We start from the raw sequence: 24,030 nt of genomic DNA, 5'->3' as shown, positions 1-24,030 counted from the left end.
GGTATAACCCACTCAATTAACTTCACAACTCACTAATGATTTGTGACCATGGATTGAAAAAAACACTGTAATAGGCAATTAATTATAACTTCACAATCATCCAGGAAGACTTGAAGTTCTGAATCTTTTTGTCAAATATATGCAAGTTACTCTGAAATCTGTTATCTTGCAAGAGTTAATATGCAAACAAACAAACAAAAATATGGCCTACAAACACAGGAAAGTTACTTTTACCATTTTTTATCTTTCATTATTTTACTTTGATGATTACTGATAACAGCTTGGTCTTACCACTTGATCATTATTGTCACTTTACCATTCCTGATCCAAAGATTTTCCAATAAACCTTCTCAAACCACATATGATATGATTAAACATATACTTTAAGTAGGTCAGTCATTCCACAAACATTTATTTGATGCTTATTATATCCGGCACTGGATATATAATGATGAAAGAAACACCATTTTGTATGGTGTTGTGATAGAAAATGCTGAGATGAGAATCATTTTACAAAACACAAATAACTATTAAGAAAGTAACGTTTAAGCTGAGACTTGAAGGATGAAAAAGTCACCCATGTGAAGAACTGAGGATAAAGCATTCCAGGCAGCTAAAGAGCATCTGTCAGATAAAGATGTAAAGAGCTTTAGCATTTTAGAAGAATTAAAAGGTTCTATGATCGCAGCTTGGAAAGTGAAGGTATGTAAGGCTGAAGATGAGGTTGTAGAGGTGAATATAGGGTAAATAATACAATACCTTTTAAACCATGGTGAGTAGCTTGAATTTTATTCAAAGTGCAATAAAAAGTTATATTTTACCAGGAAAGTGATATAATTTGATTTATGTTTTTAAAAGAACATTGTGGCTCCTCTATGGAGAATGCATAGGAAGAATCCCCTCCCAAGAAAAGCTGAAAAAATAATAATGAAGCTATTACACTGGTCCAGGCAAGATATGCTAACAACATGGATTAGGCCGTGCAATAACAATACTGTAAAGTGGCTATGGTTGAGATATATTTTGAAAACAGAGTCTATAGGACTTACTAAGGATTAGGTACTTTTGAAATTTTTTTAAAAATTATTTTATTGAGGAACTCCCTGGCAATCCAGTGGCCAGGACTCAGTGCTTTCACTGCCATGACCCAGGATCAGTCCCTGGTTGGAGAAGTAAGATCCCGCAAGCTGCAGAGCATGGCCAATTAATTTATCTATTAAAATTTATTTTACTCAAGTACAGTTGATATACAATGTGCTGAGTCAGTTTCCGAGGATTAGGTGTTTTTCAAATGGGAAAAGATTAATGCCCACATTTTTTGATTTAGCAGTGGTGATATGGTTCTGCCATTTACTGGGGAAGACTGGTAGAGAAATGGCATGGGAAGGAAAATCAAAAGTTCCATTTTAAATATGTTAAGCTAAAAATGCCAATAAGGTATGCAAGAATAAAAGTGAACTACCAATTTGGTTATACGAATTCAAAGACGTATAACTTAGCAATACATATTTGGGAGTAATCAGAAAATTAATGGCATAGAAATAGAAAATATCACTTAGGGAGAAGAGCACATAAACTGTCAGCCCTCTGTATCCATAGGTTCCACACCCAAGGATGGAAAATACTCGTAAAAATAAAAATTCCAGAAGCTCCAAAAAGCAAAACTCGAATTTGCCACACATCAGCAACTATTTACATAGCATTTACTTTGTATTAGGTATTTTAAGTTATCTAGAGATGATTTAAAGCATAATGAGGATGTATAGGTTATATGCAAATACTATGCCATTTTATATAAGGGGCGGACTTTATTTTTATGGACTCCAGAATCACTGCAGAGGGTGACGGCAGCCATGAAATTAAAAGACGCTTACTCCTTGGGAGGAAAGTTATGACCAACCTAGACAGCATATTGAAAAGCAGAGACATTACTTTGTCAACAAAGGTCTGTCTAGTCAAGGCTATGGTTTTTCCAGTGGTCATGTATGGATGTGAGAGTTGGACTATAAAGAAAGCTGAGCACTGAAGAATTGATGCTTTTGAACTGTAGTGCTGGAGAAGACTCTTGAGAGTCCCTTGGACTACAAGGAGATCCAACCAGTCCATCCTAAAGGAGATCAGTCCTGGGTGTTCATTGGAAGGACTGATGTTGAAGCTGAAACTCCAGTACTTTGGCCACCTGATGCAAAGAGCTAACTCATTTGAGAAGACCCTGATGCTGGGAAAGACTGATGGCAGGAGGAGAAGGGGACGACAGAGGATGAGATGGTTGGATGGCATCACCAATTCATGGATGTGGGTTTGGGTGGACTCTGGGAGTTGGTGATGGAGAGGGAGGCCTGGCATGTTGCGGTTCATTGGGTCACAAAGAGTCAGACACAACTGAGTGACTGAACTGAAATGAACTGAACTTGAGCATCCATAGATTTTGGTATGAGGGGGGAGATGCTGGAACCAATCTCTTATGGCTACTGAGAAACAACTTACCAGAACACATTGGGGTTTAAGAACATTTTGAAAATGTTTGCCTTTCTTTTTACAAAATGCCGGGTAGGTAATTCATATCCATGGGTTTCCCAATAAATGAATGGATAAATGATATAGCTATGTAAACTAATGCATTTTGCTGTTTTATTTCTACCAAGGTTGTTGATTTACTTAGTCAATACTTCTTTTTATTATTAAATCTACATTTCAATTAGAACAGCCAAAAAGGACCAGGTGTCAGTCAACTATAGCCTGTGCAAAAATTCAGCCTACTACTTAACTTTTGTATGTTCTGTCAGTTAAGCATGATTTTTGCATTTTTAAATGTTTGAAAAAAATTCAAATGAAGAGTAGTGTCTGATATATGAAATTATATAAAATGAAAATTTCTATGTCCACAAATACTGATTTAACCCAACAGTCATGCTCACTGGTTCATATATGGTCTAAAGTTATTTTCATCTATGATAGCAGAACTGAGTGGTTGCAACAGAGATTCCATGGTCCACAAAGCCTAAAATATTAACTACCTGGCTCAGTACAGAAAAAGTAAGGTAACTCCTGATGTTGTTGTTGTTTAGTCGCTCAGTCGTGTCCAACTCTTTGGGACCCCGTGGAGTGCAGCATACCAGGCTTCGCTGTCCTTCATCATCTCCGGAGTTTGCTCAAACTCATGTCCACTGAGTCGATGATGCCATCCAATCATGTCATCCTCTGTTGCCCCCCTTTCCGCCTGCCTTCAATCATTCCCAGCATCAGGGTCTTTTCCAATTAGTTGGCTCTTCACGCTAGGTGGCCAAAGTACTGGAGTTTCAGCTTCAGCATCAGTCCTTCCAATGAATACTGATTTCCTTTAGGATGGACTGGTTTGATCTCTGTGCAGTCAAAGGGACTCTCAAGAGCCTTCTCCAACACCACAGTTCAAAAGCATCAATTCTTCAATGCTTAGCTTTCTTTATGGTCCAACTCTCACATCCGTGCATGACTACCAGAAAACACACAGCTTTGACTAGACGGACCTTTGTTGGCAAAGTGATGTCTCTGCTTTTTAATATGCTGTCTAGGTTGGTCATAGCTTTTTTCCCAAAGAGCAAGGACCTTTTAATTTTATGACTGCAGTCACCATCTGTAGTGATTCTGGAGCCCAAGAAAATAAAGTCTTTTCATTGTTGTTTCACTCTTTTCATTGTTTCCCCATCTATTTGCCATGAAGTGATGGGACTGGATGTTATGACCTTAGTTTTGTGAATGTTGAGTTTTAAATCACCTTTCTTACTCTCCTTTCTCACCTTTATTAAGAGGCTTTTCAATTCCTCTTAGCTTTCTGCCATTAGGGTGGTGTCATCTACATATCTGAAGTTATTGATATTATTATAATATCAATAACCTCTAATATAGCACATCACTAATTTTTACTTAAATTTATAAGTATCTTGCCAACCTAAAATTCCTATAAATAACTTAATGAAGTACTCAGAGTATCTCCATGTATCAAATGAACTCACATACAAATTTTTATAAGCACAATGTCTATCAGAAACTGTTGACAGAGAGTTGAACTGAAAGTTGAAGATTTTAAGTTCATGCCTGGTATTTAAATATCAACTCAGTTACTAGTGTGAAAAGATTTAGTTATTTCTATTTCAAACATCTAAAACTTTACTTAACTCATTTCTTTCCATCCCTTACCACTCACTCTGTCAGAAAAAGAATGTGCATAAAATATTTTATGCCTGAGGCTGCAAATGGGTGCTTGAGAATAGCAACTACTAGCTTAAAATTGCAACATTTTGTGTAAACTCTTAAAATATAACTCTTCCATGCACCTGACCCTATCCACCTAACAAAGAAGCATTCTAACCATTTAAATTTTCTAAGTTAAAAATATTTCCTATTACCTTTTTGTTCCATATAAATACTTGATATAAACATATATGGGCTTCCCTGGTGGCTCAGATGATAAAGAATCCACCTGCACTGCAGGAGCCCTGGGTTCCTGCATTGCACAAATCTGCAATGCAGGGTTCAATCCCTGGGTTAGGAAGATCCCCTGGAGAAGGGAATAGCTACCCACTCCAGTATTCTTGCCTGGAGAATTCCAAGGACAGAAGAGCCTGGTGGGCTACTACAGTCCATGGGGTTGCAAAGAGTTGGAAACAACTGAGTGTCTAACACTCACTTTCACAAATGTATATATACTGGGTATGACTTCTTTCAGGCAAACAAGTAACTGTTTAGGTAATTATTATTCCAAGGCAATTACTGACATCATATGAGGTTTGAGAAAAGGATAAAATGCTCTCAAAAAAAGATGTCAAGTTGACTTCTATAAAATACTTATAAATAGGAAAAATATGCCAAAGAGTGATTTTACTTATATACCTAATGAGTGTTGCTGATTAACAATGAAATGTTTTAACTTGAAAAACACTGTTTGCTGTATTCTTAAACAAACTTACTATTACCAAATCTCCATTTGTCATATGTAACAACATTAACAAAAAACAATTTTATACTTTAGTCAATAGCATAGCTTAATTTTCTTTTATTTCTAGGTAATTATGAAACTCACACTGTCTTCCACGTCTCCAGTCTTCCAGCCTTTTAAAAGCATTTTAGACATAGGTATCTGAAGTTCACTTTCTAAAATCTGTTTAATTTCTCCTGTACAAATAAAAAGAGACCAAATATTAATAACAAAATAATACAATCAGTATTTATTCATATCCAAAGCTAGTACTAATATTAGGGATATGGTTCTCAAGTCAATGACATTTGTTTCATGAATGAATATGAAAAATTTCAGTAGTCCAAACTTCAAATCTTGATCATACAACATGATGTCCCTTTGAAGAAGTGAAGTTTCAACATTATAATAAAAAACTTAATAATTAAGCAGTTTTTTTTTTTTTTTTTAAAGAAACAGATATCAGTGATGGGGTTTTGAATAGAAACAATCTATTTCAAACCAACCAATAGACCAATATGTGATCAGCATATGGTGGGAGTAGTCAGTAAAGAATAAAACTTGAGGCATTATAGTATAAGGAAAGCAAACTGTGCAATGCAGTTTGGGGTTGAAGTCTTAGCTTAAAGAAATAAAATAACTTGTCTATTTTTAGTTTTTGTATCTGTAAAATGGGATATAATAATGCCTATCTTATCTACCTCTAAGGTTCAAGGATAGAGGAGACAACATCCATGAAAGTAGCTGGAAAAAAAAAATGCATATAATCTAGAAGACAATTTAAACTGTCTTAAAAAGAAAAGGAACAGAATTTAAGAAAAGAAAAAAAAAGTTATGTTGGATCAAATAAAGAAGGCTTTGTGAGACAGGTGAGACTTAAACTCAAGTTTCAATTGTAGCTGGATTAAAACCAAGCATGAAGTATGCTAGGGTTTCGTGAAGGAGAACTAAATCAAAGGAAAGGATATACTATTCAGTGCAGAAAAAGACCAAAATGTAAAAGCAAAAGTGAAAATGATGCTAATCAGAAACAGTAAAGAAACACAATTTTTCCAGCATGCTACAAAGTACTTTTCAAGAATCAAGTCTACTTATTAATTAACCAGCTCATTTCTGGTTCTACAGTACAATAAACAGATCATTAAATCAGAATGTACAAATATTTCATGTATATGCTTTTATTAGATTGGTTAGTCTATAATTTTAGATTAACATGTAATGCAATTCCATTTATAATAAGTGACTGAACACTGCAGAAAATGATCATACTATACATTAAAAGAAAAGTAATTCCATGCTGATAAAGGAAAAGAAGGAAGGTGGAGCTTACCCTACATAAGTTCTAAGGAATCACAGTGGTCTAGGTAAGCAACGCTACAATCAAACCCTTCATGGCCTTCAGTTCAGTCAGTTCAGTCATGTCCAACTCTTGGCAACCCCATGAACCACAGCACATTAGGCCTCCCTGTCCATCACCAACTCCCGGAGTTCATCCAAACTCATGTCCATTGAGTCGGTGATGCCATCCAACCATCTCATCCTCTGTCGTCCCCTTCTCCGCCTGCCCTCAATCCCTCCCAGCATCAGGGTCTTCTCAAATGAGTTAGCTCTTCACATCAGGTGGCCAAAGTACTGGAGTTTCAGCTTCAACATCAGTCCTTCCAATGAACACCCAGGACTGATATCCTTTAGGATGGACTGGTTGGATCTCCTCGCAGTCCAAGGGACTCTCAAGAGTCTTCTCCAACACCACAGTTCAAAAGCATCTATTCTTCGGCACTCAGCTTTCTTTACAGTCCAACTCTTACATCCATACATTACTACTGGAAAAGTGTCCTTAGTGACTTTTTTTTTTTTGCTTTCCTAAGAAAATTCCTATCTGGGCACTTTGGATAGTGATTAAACATCATAAAAGAATTCTGATTCAACATTATACTTTAGAAGCACAAAATACATCGACTTTGACCTTCAAAAATATCACTGTTGAGAAAGGATTGTTCTCTTCATGGAAATAAGAGAAAGGTGAGCCACATTTCTTATGTGATTGTGATTGTGTTAGGTCCCTTGGTTGTGTTCAACTCTTTGCAATCCTATAGACTGTAGCCCACCAGGCTCCTCTGTCCATGGAATTCTCTAGGCAAGGATACTGGAGTAGGTTGCCATTCTCTTCTCCAGGGGAGCTTCCTGACCCATGGATTGAACCCAAGTCTCCTACATTACAGGCAGATGGCACTGCCACTATAGTACCCCTATATGTGAAAACTGATGATACGTAGATTTCATCAAGGAACACTCCACTAACTGCCAAGCATATATGAGATACAGGTTTAATATCCAAAATATATAAAGAACTCACATAACTCAATAACCAAAAGCTCCTAAATAATCAAACTAAAACTGAGCTGATTTAGACATCTTTCCAAAGAAGACAAAAAATGGCCAACAGGTACATGAAAAGATGCTCAATATCATTAAATACTAGGGAAATACAAACAAAAAGCCACAATGTGGTATCATCTCACATCTGTTAGAATGGCTACTATCAAAAAGACAAGAGATAAGTGATGGTGAGGATATGAAGAAAAGAGAACCATTGTGGGGTTGCTTCCTTTTATTCTTACTTTGCTGGGATTTAATTACTTAAAAAATTTTTTTAATAAATGAAATTTTAAATGTTTTTTAGTCACTAAGTCATGTCTTTTCAACCCCGAGGACTGTAGCCTGCCAGGCTCCTCTGTCCGTGGGATTTCCCAGTCAAGATTACTAGAATGGGTGGCCATTTCCTTCTCCAGGAGATCTTCCTGACTCAGGGATTGAACCTGCATCTCCTTTATTGGCGGTGGATGCTTTACCACTGAGCCATCAGCAAAGCCAAATATTGTTGTTAAATATTGTTGTCAATGCTTTTGACAAGCCAAATATTGTTGTCAAATGTTTTTCCCTCCATCTATTAAAATGATCAATAGATTTTCTCTCATTCATTGTACTAATATGGTGAATTAATAATGGATTATATAAAAACTGTTAAACAAGCCTTGTATTCCTGAGTAAAGCCCACTTGACCATGAGGTATCGTTATACATATCTATATTTTTGTTACATTTAATGAGTTCAATTTATAAATATTTATAAAGGATTTCTGCCTCTAGACTGTAAGAAATATCAGTCTATAATAGTTTCCTTTTCCTATAATGTCTTTGATTTTAGTATCAGGGTTAATGCTGATTACATAAAATAAATTAAGTAATATTTCATCTTTCTCTATTTGTGAATGATTTCTAACACTTCTTCCTTAAATATTAGACAGACTTTACCAGTGAACCCATCTGGGCTTGGGGTTCACTTTTTTTTTGGAGGAGGAGGAAGGGGGGAAGGGAGTGAGGAAGGGAGCAGGGAAGGCTTTGATTGTTATAGCTTTATATATTAGATGTACAGCAATTAAAATTTTAAATTTTTTCTCTGTCAACTGTGGTAACTTACACCTTTAAAATAATTTTTCTAGCTTTTAAAGTGTTTTATGTAGCTTTTAAATTTTCTAGCATGAATCCATTCTTAATGTTGCCTTATAATCCATTTAATGTTTGTAGGTACCTTTCATTCTCAGTATGTTTAACTTGTGTTTTCTCTCTTGTTCTTATTCACATTAGCAAGAGAATTACCACCTTTATTGAGCTTCTAAAAAAAAAAAAAAAAGCTTTAAGTTGTGTTCATTTAGTTCATTTTCTCTATAATGTTTATCCATTTTCTGCTTTATTGATTTCTATGCCTGTGTCTATGTATGTATAAGTTTTTCCTTTCATACTTACTTAGGGTTTGATTTGCTCTTTTCAAAAACATTTAAGTTTTATTATGATTGGTAAAAAACAAAATACACATATTCACAATCTATAATTTGATAAGTTTTAACAAATATATAAAGTTGATGAAACCATCATCATAATCAAGATTATGAATTTATTCAGCAACCCCAAAAAGTTTTCTTATACACCTTGTTAACTCTTCCACACTACCCCTTTCCATATCCCCAGGGAACCAGTGATTTGATTTTGGTGATTGTGAATTGGTTCAAATTATCTAGAATTTTAGATAAAAGGAATTTCAGAATATACTTTAAAAATATGGCTTTCATTCAAAATACATTGTCTGAGATTCTTCCACATTGTTACATGTAATGACAATGTTTCTTTTATTACTAAATAGTATTCCATTGTATGAATATAAAACAATTTGTTTATCCATTCACTGGTTTATGGACATTTGTTGTTTTCCATAGTTTCAGGCTACAAATAAATATTTGAGGTTACAAATAACATACATGTCTTTGATGGGACATATGATTTCATTTCTCTTGGGTAAATACCTAAGAGAAGAATGGTCAGTGTATTTTTAACTCTGTAGGAAAAGAGTCAAACACTTTTCCAAACTGTGATGTCTTCAAATTCACTGTGACAAATTTTTACTGTGATGTCTTCAAGTTCACTAATCTTTTCTTCTTCAATGTCTAATCTTCTGTTAATCCCACTTTGTATGTTTTTCATCTCAGACATCATGGTCTTAACCTCTAGACATTCGATTTGGGCTATTTTTACATTTTCAGTCATTTATGATTTGAAATCTTTTCTTTTTCTGAACTTAAGTAACAGTTATAATAATTGTTTTAATGTCCTTATTTGCTAATTACAACATCTATGTCAATTTCAGGGTTTTTTTTGGTTAACTGATTTTTACTTTATGGGCCAGGCTTTCCTCTTTCTTGAATGCCTGGTAATCTTTATTGGATGCCAGACACTGTGAATTTTACCTCGATGGGTGCTAAATATTTTCTTATTCCTATAAATATACTTGAGCTTTATTTTGGGAGGCAGTTATTTGAAAATAATTCTGTCCTTTTGAGTCTTTGCTTTTAAGATGTTGTACCACGTGAGCGGTATTTAGGACTAATCTTGACACTACTAAGACAAAAGCCTTCTTAGTACAGTTAACTCTTATTAAACAACACAGGTTTGAACTATGAGGGTTCACTTATACATGGATTATTTTTCAACAGTAAACACTACAGTATTATACAATTTGCAGTTGGTTGAATTGCAGTGGATGAGGTACTGCAGATAGAGAGGAAAAGGGTATATAGAGGGCTGACTATAAGTTATACGTGGATTTTAAGCAGTGCAAAGGGTTGGTGCCCCTAACCCCTGAGTTGTTCAAGAATCAACTGTACTCCATCCAAAGCCTCATGAATTATGAGGTTTTCTAGTCCAGTTGGTAAATGTGTATTTGGTTCTCAAAAGCAGAAGGGTGGGGTGGAGTGGGGACACTTTTCTTGTTTCTCATTGCTTCCAGAACTTTCTTCTTATATAAATAAACATGTGAACTGTAAATTTCCCTTCCATACCACTTTGTCAGAGAAGGCAATGGCACCCCACTCCAGTACTCTTGCCTGGAATATCCCATGGATGGAGGAGCCTGGTAGGTGGCAGTCCATGGGGGTCGCACAGAGTCGGACATGACCGAGCGACTTCACTTTCACTTTTCACTTTCATGCATTGGAGAAGGAAATGGCAACCCACTCCAGTGTTCTTGCCTGGAGAATCCCAGGGATGGGGGAGCCTGGTGGGCTGCCGTCTATGGGGTCACACAGAGTCAGACACGACTGAAGTGACTTAGCAGCATACCACTTTGTCAGCATAAAAGAAATGTTGATATGTGATGTTTCCATCATAACTAAAAATATTTTCTAATTTCCTTTGTGATTTCTTTGTTGATCCTTAGTTTACTTAGAGATATGTTAATTACCTCCAGAATTCTTGTCTGGAGAATCCCATGGACAGAGAAGCCTGGCAGGCAAGAGCCCAGAGGGTCCCAGACAGTTGGACATGACTGAAGCGACTTACAATGCACACTTGTATGTTAATTACCAAATATATCAGAATTTTCAAGTTTCCTTTGATTTCTATTTTAATTCCACTGAGTCAGAGAACATACCTAACATGACTTTTTAAGTCACTTTGGGTCACTTTCTGTGACTTGTTTCATGTCAGAGCATTTTTTTTAACCTTGACGAATGTAGCAAATGCAGGTGAAAAGAATATAAATTTTCCTATGGTTATGAGAGGGCTTCCCAAGTGGCTCAGTGGTAAAAGAATCCTCCTGCAGTGTAGGAGACCTGGTTTGATCCCTGGGTCGGGAAGATTCCCTGGAGAAGGAAATGGCAACTCACTCCAGTATGCTTGCCCGAAAAACTCCAGGCACAGAGAAAGCCTGGTGGGCTATAGTCCATGTGGTGGCAAAGAGTTGGACATGAGTAAGTGACTGAGCATGCATGCACGCACGGTTTTAAGAAGCATTTTATCTATTTCACGTAAGTAAAATTGGTTGATACACTATTCATATTTTCTATCTGTTGTTTTGAACATTACTATGAGAAAGGAGTGTTTTTATGCCCAATTACAACTGTAGTTTTTTTCCTTTTCTCATTGCAGTTCTAGTGATTAGTTTTTGGTACACAGACTTTCAAAGTTGTTATTATATATACACACATTTAGGATACTTATGTCTTTAGGATTAACTGACATTTTCATCATTATGAAGTGTCCCCATTTAGCCTTCATAATAGATAGTACTTGCACAGAATTTTAGTTCATTTAGTATTAACATAATGTGATTAATAGAACACATATATTGGTTACTATTTTCTTATTTATGTTTCAATCTTTCTATCTAAAGTGGATTTCTTATACATATATAATTGGTTTTTCTTTGTTATACAGTCTCACAATCTCTACCTTCTCATAAGGATGTGAAGATAATTTAATTATCTATATGCTTATTTGTTCTCTATTTGTCTTGATTTTTACTTCTTTTATCATCTTCCTCTACCTCCATTTGCAAATATTGAATATATTAGGTATTTTCATTTCATTTTCATACCTTAACTTAATTACTTTTATGTGTGTTTCATTGTTTTAGGGATGGTCTAGGGTTTACAATATGCATATTTAATTTCACACAGTCCATCTTCAAATAACACAGGACTTGTCTGACAAAAACATACTTCCATTCCCCTTTCCTATTGTGTTCTTTCCATAACTTTACATCTATAAAGTCAATATCTTTTAAAGAAATTTAAACGAAAGAAAAAATATACTCATATTTTTACCATTTCTCTTCGTTTCTTTGTATTAATCTAATTTCCTATCAGGCGTCATTTTCTTCAGCTTGAGGAACTTACTTCCATAGTTTAATAGCTCTTGTAGCTTTTGTATGAAAATAAAGTCTTAATTTAGTTTTCATTTCTGAAAGATACTTTTGTTGAATATAGCATTCCAGATTGACACTTTATTTCTTTGGCACTTAGAAACATCATTACATTGTCTCCTGGCTTGCACTGCTTCTATTACAAAGAGTGTAGTCATTATTTTGAAGACTTCCCAGTGGCTCAGTGGTAAAGAATCTGCCTGCCAATGGAGGAGATGCAAAGACGGGAATTCGATACCTGGGTCAGGAAGATCCCCTGGAGTAGGAAATGGCAACCCAATCCAGTATTCTTGCCTGGAAAATTCCATGGACAGAGGAGCCTAGCAGGCTCAATGAATGTCTGTATTTAATAGTTTGCCTCTAGGGAGTGTAGAAGTTTATTTTGACGGGTCCTTAAATTTCATGCATATCAGGTTGATCCATTTGAGACTTCTTTACAACACTATTTTGGTGGATCTGAAGCAGTGATTCTCCAAAGTATAATTGATAATTTGGGGAATTCCTTGAGAATGTATAAAATTAATGATCATTATGTTGACAAGCATTATCTCAATTCTATCACTAAGTGACTATTAGTTACTAACCCAATTTATTGGCCCTCTCTGAGACTCGAATTCCACATTAATTAAAAAAAAAAGATAAGAATGTATTTCATATTAATGTCACCTGTTACCATTTTTTAATGGGAAAAAAAAAAAAAACAACACAACACAGCACCAAAAAGTAAAAACTGCCCCTAAAGAAAATTGAGACTTAGTCTCCCAGTAAATGCAAGAAAATCATACCTGTCACCTAGAAAATGAGAAATAATATATCATGTGACTTTCTCTCAAGCATAAATCTCAAGAGTGAATTTTTGCCTTCTTTGTTCAAATCACACTTTTTTTGGTAATATCAGAAATCTTCCAGTGCCTCTATTCTTTTCCTTATTTTAAACGCTATAAGCCATCAACACCTACAAATATTTGTTTCAACTATGAAACTGCTCTTTTGAAAAAAATCAAAAAGATTCTGTAGCAGAAGCAGCATATTACATATTAGATACTAAAGGCTAGACAGGACCCAGCTCAGAGGCTTTTTAAAATCATCCTGGGATACGACTTACCCATGAACAACCAGTAAGTTAATGGCAAAACCTATAAGGCAATGTTCCATTGCTTTTCCCTCCATACATTTTCACCTCAGATACTCAAAGGTGCAGTCGTTGTATATCTTGCTGCTCAAACATACAAATTTAAACAAAAAGATCATTACTGTAACACCTATAGTTATCAACAGAATCATAAATATGTGACAACTTACAGAGTCTGAGACAAGAGGGTTCCAGAAAATGCTACTCACTTTTAGGTTATATACAGTATATCACAGCATCATCTTTCAGGAATGATGGAATTCCAGTTGAGCTCTTTCAAATCCTGAAAGATGATGCTGTGAGAGTGCTGCACTCAATATGCCAGTAAATTTGGAAAACTCAGCAGTGGCCACAGGACTGGAAAAGGTCAGTTTTCATTCCAATCCCAAAGAAAGGCAATGCAAAAGAATGCTCAAACTACCACACAATTGCACTCATCTCACACGTTAGTAAAGTAATGCTCAAAATTCTCAAGACAGGCTTCAGCAATACGTGAACCGTGAACTTCCAGATGTTCAAGCTGGTTTTAAAAAGGAGAGGAACCAGAGATCAAATTGCCAACATCTGCTGGATCATCGAAAAAGCAAGAGACTTCCAGAAAAACATCTATTTCTGCTTTATTGACTATTCCAAAGCCTTTGACTGTGTGGATCACAATAAACTGTGGAAAATTCTTCAGTTCAGTTCAATTTAGTTGCTCAATCATGTCCGACTCTTTGCAACCCCATGATTTGCAGCACGCCAGGCCTCCCTGTCCATCACCAACTTCTGGAGTTCACTCAGACTCACGTCCGTCGAGTCAGTGATGCCATCCAGCCATCTCATCCTCTGTCGTCCCCTTCTCCTCCTGTCCCCAAACCCTCCCAGCATCAGAGTCTTTTCCAATGAGTCAATTCTTTGCATGAGGTGGCCAAAGTACTGGAGTTTCAGCTTTAGCATCATTCCTTCCAAAGAAATTTCAGGGCTGATCTCCTTCAGAATGGACTGTTTGGATCTCTTTTCAGTCCAAGGGACTCTCAAGAGTCTTCTCCAACACCACAGTTCAAAAGCATCCATTATTCAGCGCTCAGCCTTCTTCACAGTCCAACTCTCACATCCATACGTGACCACTGGAAAAACCATAGCCTGACTAGACGAACCTTTTTTGGCAAAGTAATGTCTCTGCTTTTGAATATGCTATCTGGGTTGGTCATAACTTTCCTTCCAAGGAGTAAGCGTCTTTTAATTTCATGGCTGCAGTCACCATCTGCAGTGATTTTGGAGCCCCCAAAAATAAAGTCTGATACTGTTTCCACTGTTTCCCCATCTATTTCCCATGAGGTGATGGAACTGGATGCCATGATCTTCGTTTTCTGAATGTTGAGCTTTAAGCCAACTTTTTCACTCTCCACTTTCACTTTCCTTCTTCAAGAGATAGGAATACCAGAGCACCTGGCCTGCCTCTTGAGAAACCTACATGCAGGTCAGGAAGCAACAGTTAGAACTGGACATGGAACAACAGACTGGTTCCGAATAGGAAAAGGAGTACGTCAAAGCTGTATATTGTCACCCTGCTTATTTAACTTCTATGCAGAGTACATCATGAGAAACGTTGGGCTGGAAGAAGCACAAGCTGGAATCAAGATTGCTCAGAGAAATATCAATAACCTCAGATATGCAGATGACATCACCCTTATAGGCAGAAAGTGAAGAGGAACTAAAAAGCCTCTTGATGAAAGTGAAAGTGGAGACTGAAAAGTTGGCTTAAAGCTCAATATTCAGAAAACGAAGATCATGGCATCTGGTCCCATCACTTCATGGGAAATAGATGGGGAAACAGTGGAAACAGTATCAGACTTTATTTTTGGGGGCTCCAAAATCACTGCAGATGGTAATTGCAGCCATGAAATTAAAAGACGCTTACTCCTTGGAAGAAATGTTATGACCAACCTAGATAGCATATTCAAAAGCAGAGACATTACTTTGCCAATAAAGGTCTGTCTAGTCAAGGCTGTGGTTTTTCCAGTGGTCATGTATGGATGTCAGAGTTGGACTGTGAAGAAAGCTGAGCACCAAAGAATGGATGCTTTTGAATTGTGGTGTTGGAGAAGACTCTTGAGAGTCCCTTGGACTGCAGGGAGATCCAACCAGTCCATTCTGAAGGAGGTCAGCCCTGGGATTTCTTTGGAAGGAATGATGCTAAAGCTGAAACTCCAGTACTTTACCACCTCATGCGAAGAGCGGAGAAGGCAACGGCACCCCACTCCAGTACTCTTGCCTGGAAAATCCCATGGACGGAGGAGCCTGGTAGGCTGCAGTCCATGGGGTTGCTAAGAGTTGGACACGACTTAGTGACTTCACTTTCACTTTTCACTTTCATGCATTGGAGAAGGAAATGGCAACCCACTCCAGTGTTCTTGCCTGGAGAATCCCAGGGACAGGCGAGCCTGGTAGGCTGCCGTCTTTGGGGTCGCAAAGTCGGACACGACTGAAGCGACTTAGTAGCAGCACTTAGCAGCATGCAAAGAGTTGACTCATTGGAAAAGACTCTGAAGCTGGGAGGGATTGGGGGCAGGAGGAGAAGGGGATGACAGAGGATGAGATGGCAGGATGGCATCACTGACTCGATGGATGTGAGTCTGAGTGAACTCCGGGAGTTGGTGATGGACAGGGAGGCCTGGCGTGCTGTGATTCATGGGGTCGCAAAGAGTCGGATACGACTGAGCGACTGAACTGAACTGAACTGAACTGAACATGTATTTGTCCTTTTCTGCATCTGGCTTATGAAACATTTAGCCTAATGTCTTCAAAATTCAGCCATGTTGTAGTAAATAGCAGAATTCTGTTTCTCTGTAAAGCTAGAACAATATTCTACTCTATCTACATACCACATTTTGCTTATCCATTCATTAGTCGACAGTCAGTTGGGTTGCTTCCACTTTTTGTTCTGATTTTCTGTAAAAGCTCCAATTTTCCATTATTTTGGATATATATTCAGAAGTGAAACCGATAGATTATGTGGTAATTCTATGTTTAATTTTTTAGAGAATTGACATACTATTTCCCCAGAAGTTGTACCATTTTGCATTCCTACCAACAATGCACAACACTTCCAATTTCTTCATACCCCCAAAAAAGCAGATTTTAAAGCATCAAATTGCCAACATTTGTCACTTTTTGTTTGGTTGCAGTTATTTTATATATATATATAACAGTCATTTTAATGGGCATGAAGTGGTATCTCAGTGTGGTTTTGATTTCCACTTCCTTAATGATTCACGATGTTCAGTATCTTCTCATGTGCCTACCGGTCACCTGTATCTTATTTGGGGAAATACCTATTCAAGTCCCTTTGCTTGTTTTAAAAAATTATTATTGTGACATAATTGACATATAACATTGTATAAGTGTAACATATACATGTGCTGATTTGATATATTTATATACTGAAATACAATTACAACTATAGGATTAGCTCTATCACATCACTTGGTTTTTTGTAGTAGGAACTACTTTAATTGGTTTTTTGTTGTTGTTATTAAGTCATAAGGGTTCTTTATATTCTGGATACTAATCCCTTATCAGATATATGATTCACAAATATTTCTGCCATACTGTAAGTTGCCTTTTTACTCTATAGACACTGTTCTTTCATGTATAACTTTTTAATTTTGATTAGGTCTGATTCACTTGCTTTTTCTTTTGTTCCTGTGCTTTGGTGTCATAAATAATAAATCATTCCAAAACCCACTGCCATGAAGCTTTTTCCCTATGTTTTCTAAGAGTTTTATAGTCTCAGTTCTAATGCTGAAGTCTTAGCGAGAGTTCTGATTTTTTAAATATCACAAACTACTGGCAAGACTACAAATTAGTATATTGTTAATGGCAATTTAAAATAAGATTTCTCTACAGAGTAATTTGGTAGAATATATCTAAAACTTTTAAAGTGTGTATCACCTCTCAGGCAGAAGTACACCTCTAGGCATCTTTACAAAGAAAAATAATCCCTGAGGTTCAGCAAAGTTCACTATAGCATACTACAGTGAAAGATCAGGAATGAGGGAAGCTCAAAATAACCAGCAAAAAATAAAATAGTATAATAAATCATAGTACAGGTTTTAAAAATTATATGATTCAATGGTATTTTAAAATACACAAAATGACCATGATGTAATATTGCAACTAAAAAAGAAAAGCAGATTTTAATGCATCAAACATAGTCTATCTCAATTTTGTAAAATATTTATTTATATAAAAGACATAGAATGAAACTGGGAATAAATGCAGCAAAATGTTAACTGCAGTTAAAAGTAGAATTACTGGCAATTTTTACTTTTTTCACACTTTTATTCAGTTCATAAACATTCTACAATCAACATTGGAGCAGGAATACGGTTGGAAATGAATTATTTCAAAACAGAGCAAGGCAATTTCTATCCCAGGATTCAAGAAAGAAAGGGGAGACAAAGAAGCTAATATCTGTTGAAAGACTTTCTTCTAAGTGCCAAATTTCAACCACATATATTGAATAGTAATAGGAACTTGTTACTTTTTCAAACAAAAAAATCTACTAGTAGAGCAAAGAATTAAAAAGGAAACAGAAGAGAGGAACGCTATTAACCAAGGGTATTAAAACAGCAAGATAAGAAATAGTAAAAGAAGGCATAAACTGCTTATGTTGAAAATGGAAAAGGTGATGCACGAGACAGTAAGCTGAAAAAAAGACTCTTTAGCAGTGTTTCTTAAGATGTAGTTCTTCAATTTCATCACAATAACCTACTGTTTGTTTCTAAAAATGCATATTTGTGGGCTCTACCTTGTTAGAGAATTAGAATCTAAATCTATGGGGTGTAACCCAGGACTTATACATTTAATCAAACCCCATCCCCTTTCCAAGGTGATTTTTATGCATATAAAATTAGTAACATTCTGATGGAATTTAATAACTAGTAAAACCTGAAGATGACAGGGATGAAGAAACAGAAGAAATGGTTGAGCTATCAAGAACACTGGTACCAGCGCCATGTTGCTGTAGACTCTTCATAATCCACAGCCTTGCCACACCACTGCTGCTTTATACTTACTTTACCTTGACAATCACTTTTGCCTCAAGTCAGTTGCTTTCCATCATACTACCTAACCGCTTAATTTGTTCTTTAGGGAGTATATTTGATTAACCTCTGAAGCTGTTTATCTTAAAACTTAATAAGCATTTTAATGTCAAGCCTATCCTTCAGGGACTAGAAGAGCACTTGAAGGCATACAATGGAATCAGAACCAGGTATTTACAAGGTAAGGAAAGCAGTAGGGCTAGAAAGGTAGGATAAGACTAGATAATAAAGGGTATATGTTTCCATACAAACTATGAAATTATTTGTTCTAGTTCTGTGAAAAATACCATCGGTAGCTTGATAGGGTTTGCAATGAATTTATACATTGCTTTGGGTAGTATACCCATTTCCACTATATTGATTCTTCCAATCCACGAACATAGTATATTTCTCCATTTATTTGTGTCATCCTTGATTTCTCTCGACAGTGTAGAGACTCCTTAAAAAACTGGAAATAGAACTGCTATATGACCCAGCAATCCCAGTGCTGAGCACACACTGAGGAAACCAAAACTGAATGAGACACATGTACCCCAATGTTCACTGCAGCACTGTTTACAATAGCTATGACATGGAAGCAACCTAGGTGTCTGTCGGCAGACAAATAAGGAAGTTGTGGTACACATACACAATGGGATATTTCTCAGGTATTAAAAAACAAAAGAACACATTTGAGTCAGTTCTAATGAGGTGGATGAAACTGGAGCCTATTATACAGAGTGAAGTAATTCAGAATGATAAACACCAATACAGTATATTAATGCATATATATGGAATTAATAAAGATGGTAATGATGATCCCATATGCAAGGCAGCAAAAGAGACATAGACATAAAGAACAGACTATTAGACTATGTGGGAGAAGGAGAGGCTGGGATGATATGAGACAAGAGCACTGAAGCATGTATATTACAATATGTAAAACAGATGACCAGTGCAAGTTCGATGCATGAAGCATGGCACTCAAAGCCAGTGCTCTGGGACAATCCAAAGTGATGGGGTGGAGAGGGAGGTAGGAGAGGGGTTCAGGATGGGTGGGGTGGGGTGGGGTGGGGGGTGGAGCGCACATATGTGCCTGTGGCTGATTCATGTTGATATGTGGCAGGGGCCCCCACAGTGTTGTGATGTGACTGTCCTCCAATTAAAATAAATATATTAATTTTTTTTTTAAAAAGGTATATGTATGCTTGGCTAATGTACTAGAACTTAACCGCAGCTAATCTCTTAACTCTGGATCTGATTTTTTTTTCACTAGTTTTACCTTTTCAGAAAGTTATATAAATGAAATTATAGATTTCCTTCTGTATCTGGCTTCTTTTACTTAGCACGATATTTGAGATTCAACCATGCTATAACCAGCATCAGCAGTTTATTCCTTTTTGTTGCTAAATAGTACTCCATCGCATTGTTGTACCACAAGCTGTTTATTTATCAATTGATGGACAACTGAGGTATTTCCTGTTTGAGGTCATTATGACTAAAGCTTCACTGAACATTCATGTAGAAGTCTTTGTGGGGAAATGTTTTCATTTCTCTTGAGTAAATATCTAGAAATATAATCACTAGGTCATATGGGTAAGTATGTTCTAACTGATAAGATTCTATTGTATCATACCAAACTCCAAAACGTTTTTTTAAAGCTATATCATTTTGCATTCCCAGAGCAATATATGAAAATTCTAGTTGCTCTGCCTCCATGTCACCCTTTGGCATTTCAGTCTTTCTAATTTTAACCATTCTAATAGTTGTCTGGTTGTTTCTCGTTATGATTTTAGTTTTCATTTTCCTAATAACAGTACTGAATTTTTTTCATGAGATTAAGTTCTACCTCTCCAACAAAAAGATTTTTTTTAAATATTATTTTTTACCTATGTATTCTTTGAAAAAGTGTTTAATAGACTCTTTTCCTCATGTTTTATGTGCTGTTTATCTTCTTCAGATTGAATTTTGAGAGGGCTTACCTTGTGGCTCAGCTTGTAAAGAATCTGCCTGCAATGCGGGAGACCTGGGTTTGATCCCTGGGTTGGGAAGATCCCCTGGAGAAGAGAAAGGCTACCCACTCCGGTATTCTGGCCTGGAGAATTCCATGGACTATACAGTCCATGGGGTCACAAAGAGTTGGACACAACTGAGCGACTTTCGCTTTCATTTTAGATATCCCAGATATAAAACCTTTATAAGGCATGTGTTTTGCAAATATTTTCTTCCAATATTCTTCAGCTTGCCTTTTCATTTCTTTAAAGAATATCTTTCAAAGATCAGAGTGTGTAATTTTGATAAAGTTTAATACTTCAAATTTTCCTTGAGATTTGTGTTTTTTCTGTCCTAGGGATCAAGGGGAACTTGGCCTAGCCCCAAGTCACAAAATCTTCTTTCAGAAATTTTACAGTTTTAGCTTTTACATTTAGGTCTGTACACTATTTTGGATTAATTTTTCTATGTGGTATAAGGGTAACGTGGAGGTGATGCTGATATGGCTGTCTTTTTGTGTGTGTGTGTATTTCAATGTCCAAATAGTACCAATTCCACTTGTTGAAAAAACTACTCTCACTAAAATGAATTAACTTACAAAGTTGTAAAAATCTGACTGACCAAGTATATGTAGGTCTATTTCTTGACTTTATTCTGTGCCAATGACCTATCTATCTTTGTTGCCAATACCATACTGACATGGTTACTATTTTAAAATGAGTCTTAAAATTAGGTGGTATAAAGCTAAAAATGTTTGATTTTTTTCAAAATTCTTCTGACTATTCTATACCATTTGCATTTCAATACAAATATTAGAAAAAACTTGTCAGTATCTATTTTTTATAGCTGGAATTTTTAGTGGAATTGCACTGACTGTATAGATTAATATGAGACTAAGGACCCTTTAATAATATTGAGTCTTCCAATTCATGAATGTAACATATCTCTCCATTTGTTTAGGTTTTTAATTCATCAGGAATGTTCTATGGTTTTTTGTTAGAGGCCTTAAATATATTTTGTTATATTTACCCTAGAAGGTGAAAGTGTTAGTTCCTCAGCCATGTCCAACTCTTTTGAGCCCCCATGGACTGGCCTACCAGGCTTCTTTGTCCATGCAATTCTTCAGACAAGAATACTAGAGTGGATAGCCATTCCCTTCTCCAGGGGATCTTCCCGAATCAGGGATCAAACCCCCATCTTCTGCAATGAGGCAGATTCTTTACCATCTAAGCCTTCAGGAAAGTCCTAAGTCTTTTAAAAAATATTTTTATAATATAAAATATAAGTTTTTAATAACACTTTAGTTTCCAATTGTTTGCTGCTAGCATAAGGAAATGGAGAAGGAAATGGCAACCCACTCCAGTGGTCTTGCCTGGAGAATCCCAGGGATGGGGGAGCCTGGTGGGCTGCCGTCTATGGGGTCGCACAGAGTCAGACACGACTGAAGCAACTTAGCAGCAGAAGCATAAAGAAATACAATTGATCTTTTATATATTTACTTTGTATCTTGTTGACCATAGGAATTTCAATTATTAGTTCTAGTATGTATCTTGTAGATCATCTGGGGCTTTCAACATAGATTACTATGTCATTTTTGGATAAAGATATTTCAATCAATATTTTATTTCTTCTTCTTTCTTGCATTCTAACCTAGGACTTCGAGTAGAATGTTAAACAGAAATGGTAGGAGGGATCTTCCTCGCCTTGTTCTTATTCTTAGGTTGAAAGCATTCGATCGTTTATCATTAAGTATTATACTAAGTATAGGATTTTTATACATGCCCTTTATCAGGTTGAGGAATCTACCTTTAATTCCTAATTTTGAAGAGTTTCTTTCAAATGGATATTGAATTTTGTTAAATGCTTTTTCCGTATCTGTTAAGATGACTGTATGGGATTTTTTAAAGTCTCTTGTTAAGGTACATGATTTCCTAAAGCAAATCAACCCTAAATATTCACTGTAAGGACTGATGCTGAAGCTGAAGCTCCAATACTTTGGCCACCTGATGTGAAGAGCTGACTCACTGGGAAAGACTCTGATGCTGGGAAAGACTAAGAGCAGGAAGAAATGGAGGGGCAACAAAGGATGAGATGGTTGGACAGCATCACCAACTCAATGAACAAGAGTTTGAGCAAACTCTGAGAGATGGTGAAGCACTATCTTCACTATCAGAAGCACAGAGAGAAGCCTTGTGTGCTGCAGTCCATGGAGCCTCGAAGATCAGACACAACTCAGTGAACAACAACAAGGTACATTAAATTTTTTTCAGTCACAGGAGTGACATGATTCTAATTCTATTCATGATAGGTAACTTTTCATAGGTTGCAATTTATTTTTAATGAATTGGTTATGTCTATATGCCTTACTAATTTCTATGAAGATAAATGTTATGCCTGTTTTCTTCTCCATCTTATAACTAGGATTGAATACAATACCTAGATCACAGTAGAAAATGCATACTGAGTGAATAAACAACATGTAAACAAATGCAAGAACACCAACTGCTATTAAGAAACTGCTAGAATGGAGAAAGACCAAAAGTGGAAAAAATAATGAGACTATCTCAATGAGGATTGATATTTCCACAACAGAGTAGTTCAGGGGTAAAGGATCTAATCTGATTCAGTTCAGTTCAGTCGCTCAGTCATGTCCGACTGCACGAATATTGAATCACAGCACGCCAGGCCTCCCTGTCCATCACCAACTCCCAGAGTTCACTGAGACTCACATCCATCGAGTCAGTGATGCCATCCAGCCATCTCATCCTCTGTCGTCCCCTTCTCCTCCTGCCCCCAATCCCTCCCAGCATCAGAGTCTTTTCCAGTGAGTCAACTCTTCCCATGAGGTGGCCAAAGTACTGGAGTTTCAGCTTTAGCATCATTCCTTCCAAAGAAATCCCAGGGCTGATCTGCTTCTGAATGGACTGGTTGGATCTCCCTGCAGTCCAAGGGACTCTGAAGAGTCTTCTCCAACACCACAGTTCAAAACCATCCATTCTTCAGCACTCAGCTTTCGTGACAGTACAACTCTCACATCCATACATGACCACTGGAAAAACCACAGCCTTGACTAGACAGACCTTTGTTGGCAAAGTAATGTCTCTGCTTTTCAATATGCTATCTAGGTTGGTCATAACTTTTCTTCCAAGGAGTAGGTGTTTTTTAATTTCAAGGCTGCAGTCACCATCTGCAGTGATTTTGGAGCCCAGAAAAATAAAATCTGACACTGTTTCCACTGTTTCCCCATCTATTTCCCATGAAGTCACTGGACCAGATGCCATGATCTTCGTCTTCTGCATGTTTAGCTTTAAGCCAACTTTTTCACTCTCCACTTTCACTTTCATCAAGAGGCTTTTTAGTTCCTCTTCACTTTCTGCCATAAGGGTGGTGTCATCTGCATATCTGAGGTGATTGATATTTCTCCCGGCAATCTTGATTCCAGCTTGTGCTTCTTCCAGCCCAGCATTTCCCATGATATACTCTGCATATAAATTAAACAAGCAGGGTGACAATATACAGCCTTGACGTACTCCTTTTCCTATTTGGAACCAGTCTGTTGTTCCATGTCCAGTTCTAACTGTTGCTTCCTGACCTGCATACAAATTTCTCAAGAGGTCAGATGGTCTGGT

General features: G+C 36.7%; 1 protein-coding gene across 2 annotated transcripts in view; it reads right to left on the bottom strand.

Annotated features, from left to right (window-relative positions):
- FAF1 (Fas associated factor 1) overlaps positions 1 to 24,030 on the bottom strand; it is a 499,974-nt gene that overhangs the window by 304,883 nt on the left and 171,061 nt on the right. For both annotated transcript variants that reach the window (XM_027537300.1, XM_027537301.1), the window contains exon 5: positions 5,060 to 5,151. In XM_027537300.1, coding sequence (XP_027393101.1) covers positions 5,060 to 5,151 — 92 coding nt within the window. The remainder of the gene's footprint in view (positions 1 to 5,059; positions 5,152 to 24,030) is intronic.

This window comes from Bos indicus x Bos taurus, chromosome 3, assembly GCF_003369695.1.
Source record: "Bos indicus x Bos taurus breed Angus x Brahman F1 hybrid chromosome 3, Bos_hybrid_MaternalHap_v2.0, whole genome shotgun sequence".
Lineage (NCBI taxonomy): Eukaryota > Metazoa > Chordata > Mammalia > Artiodactyla > Bovidae > Bos > Bos indicus x Bos taurus.
The sequence above is the reverse complement of the archived record's forward strand: the minus strand, read 5'-3'. Positions and strand labels throughout refer to the sequence as shown.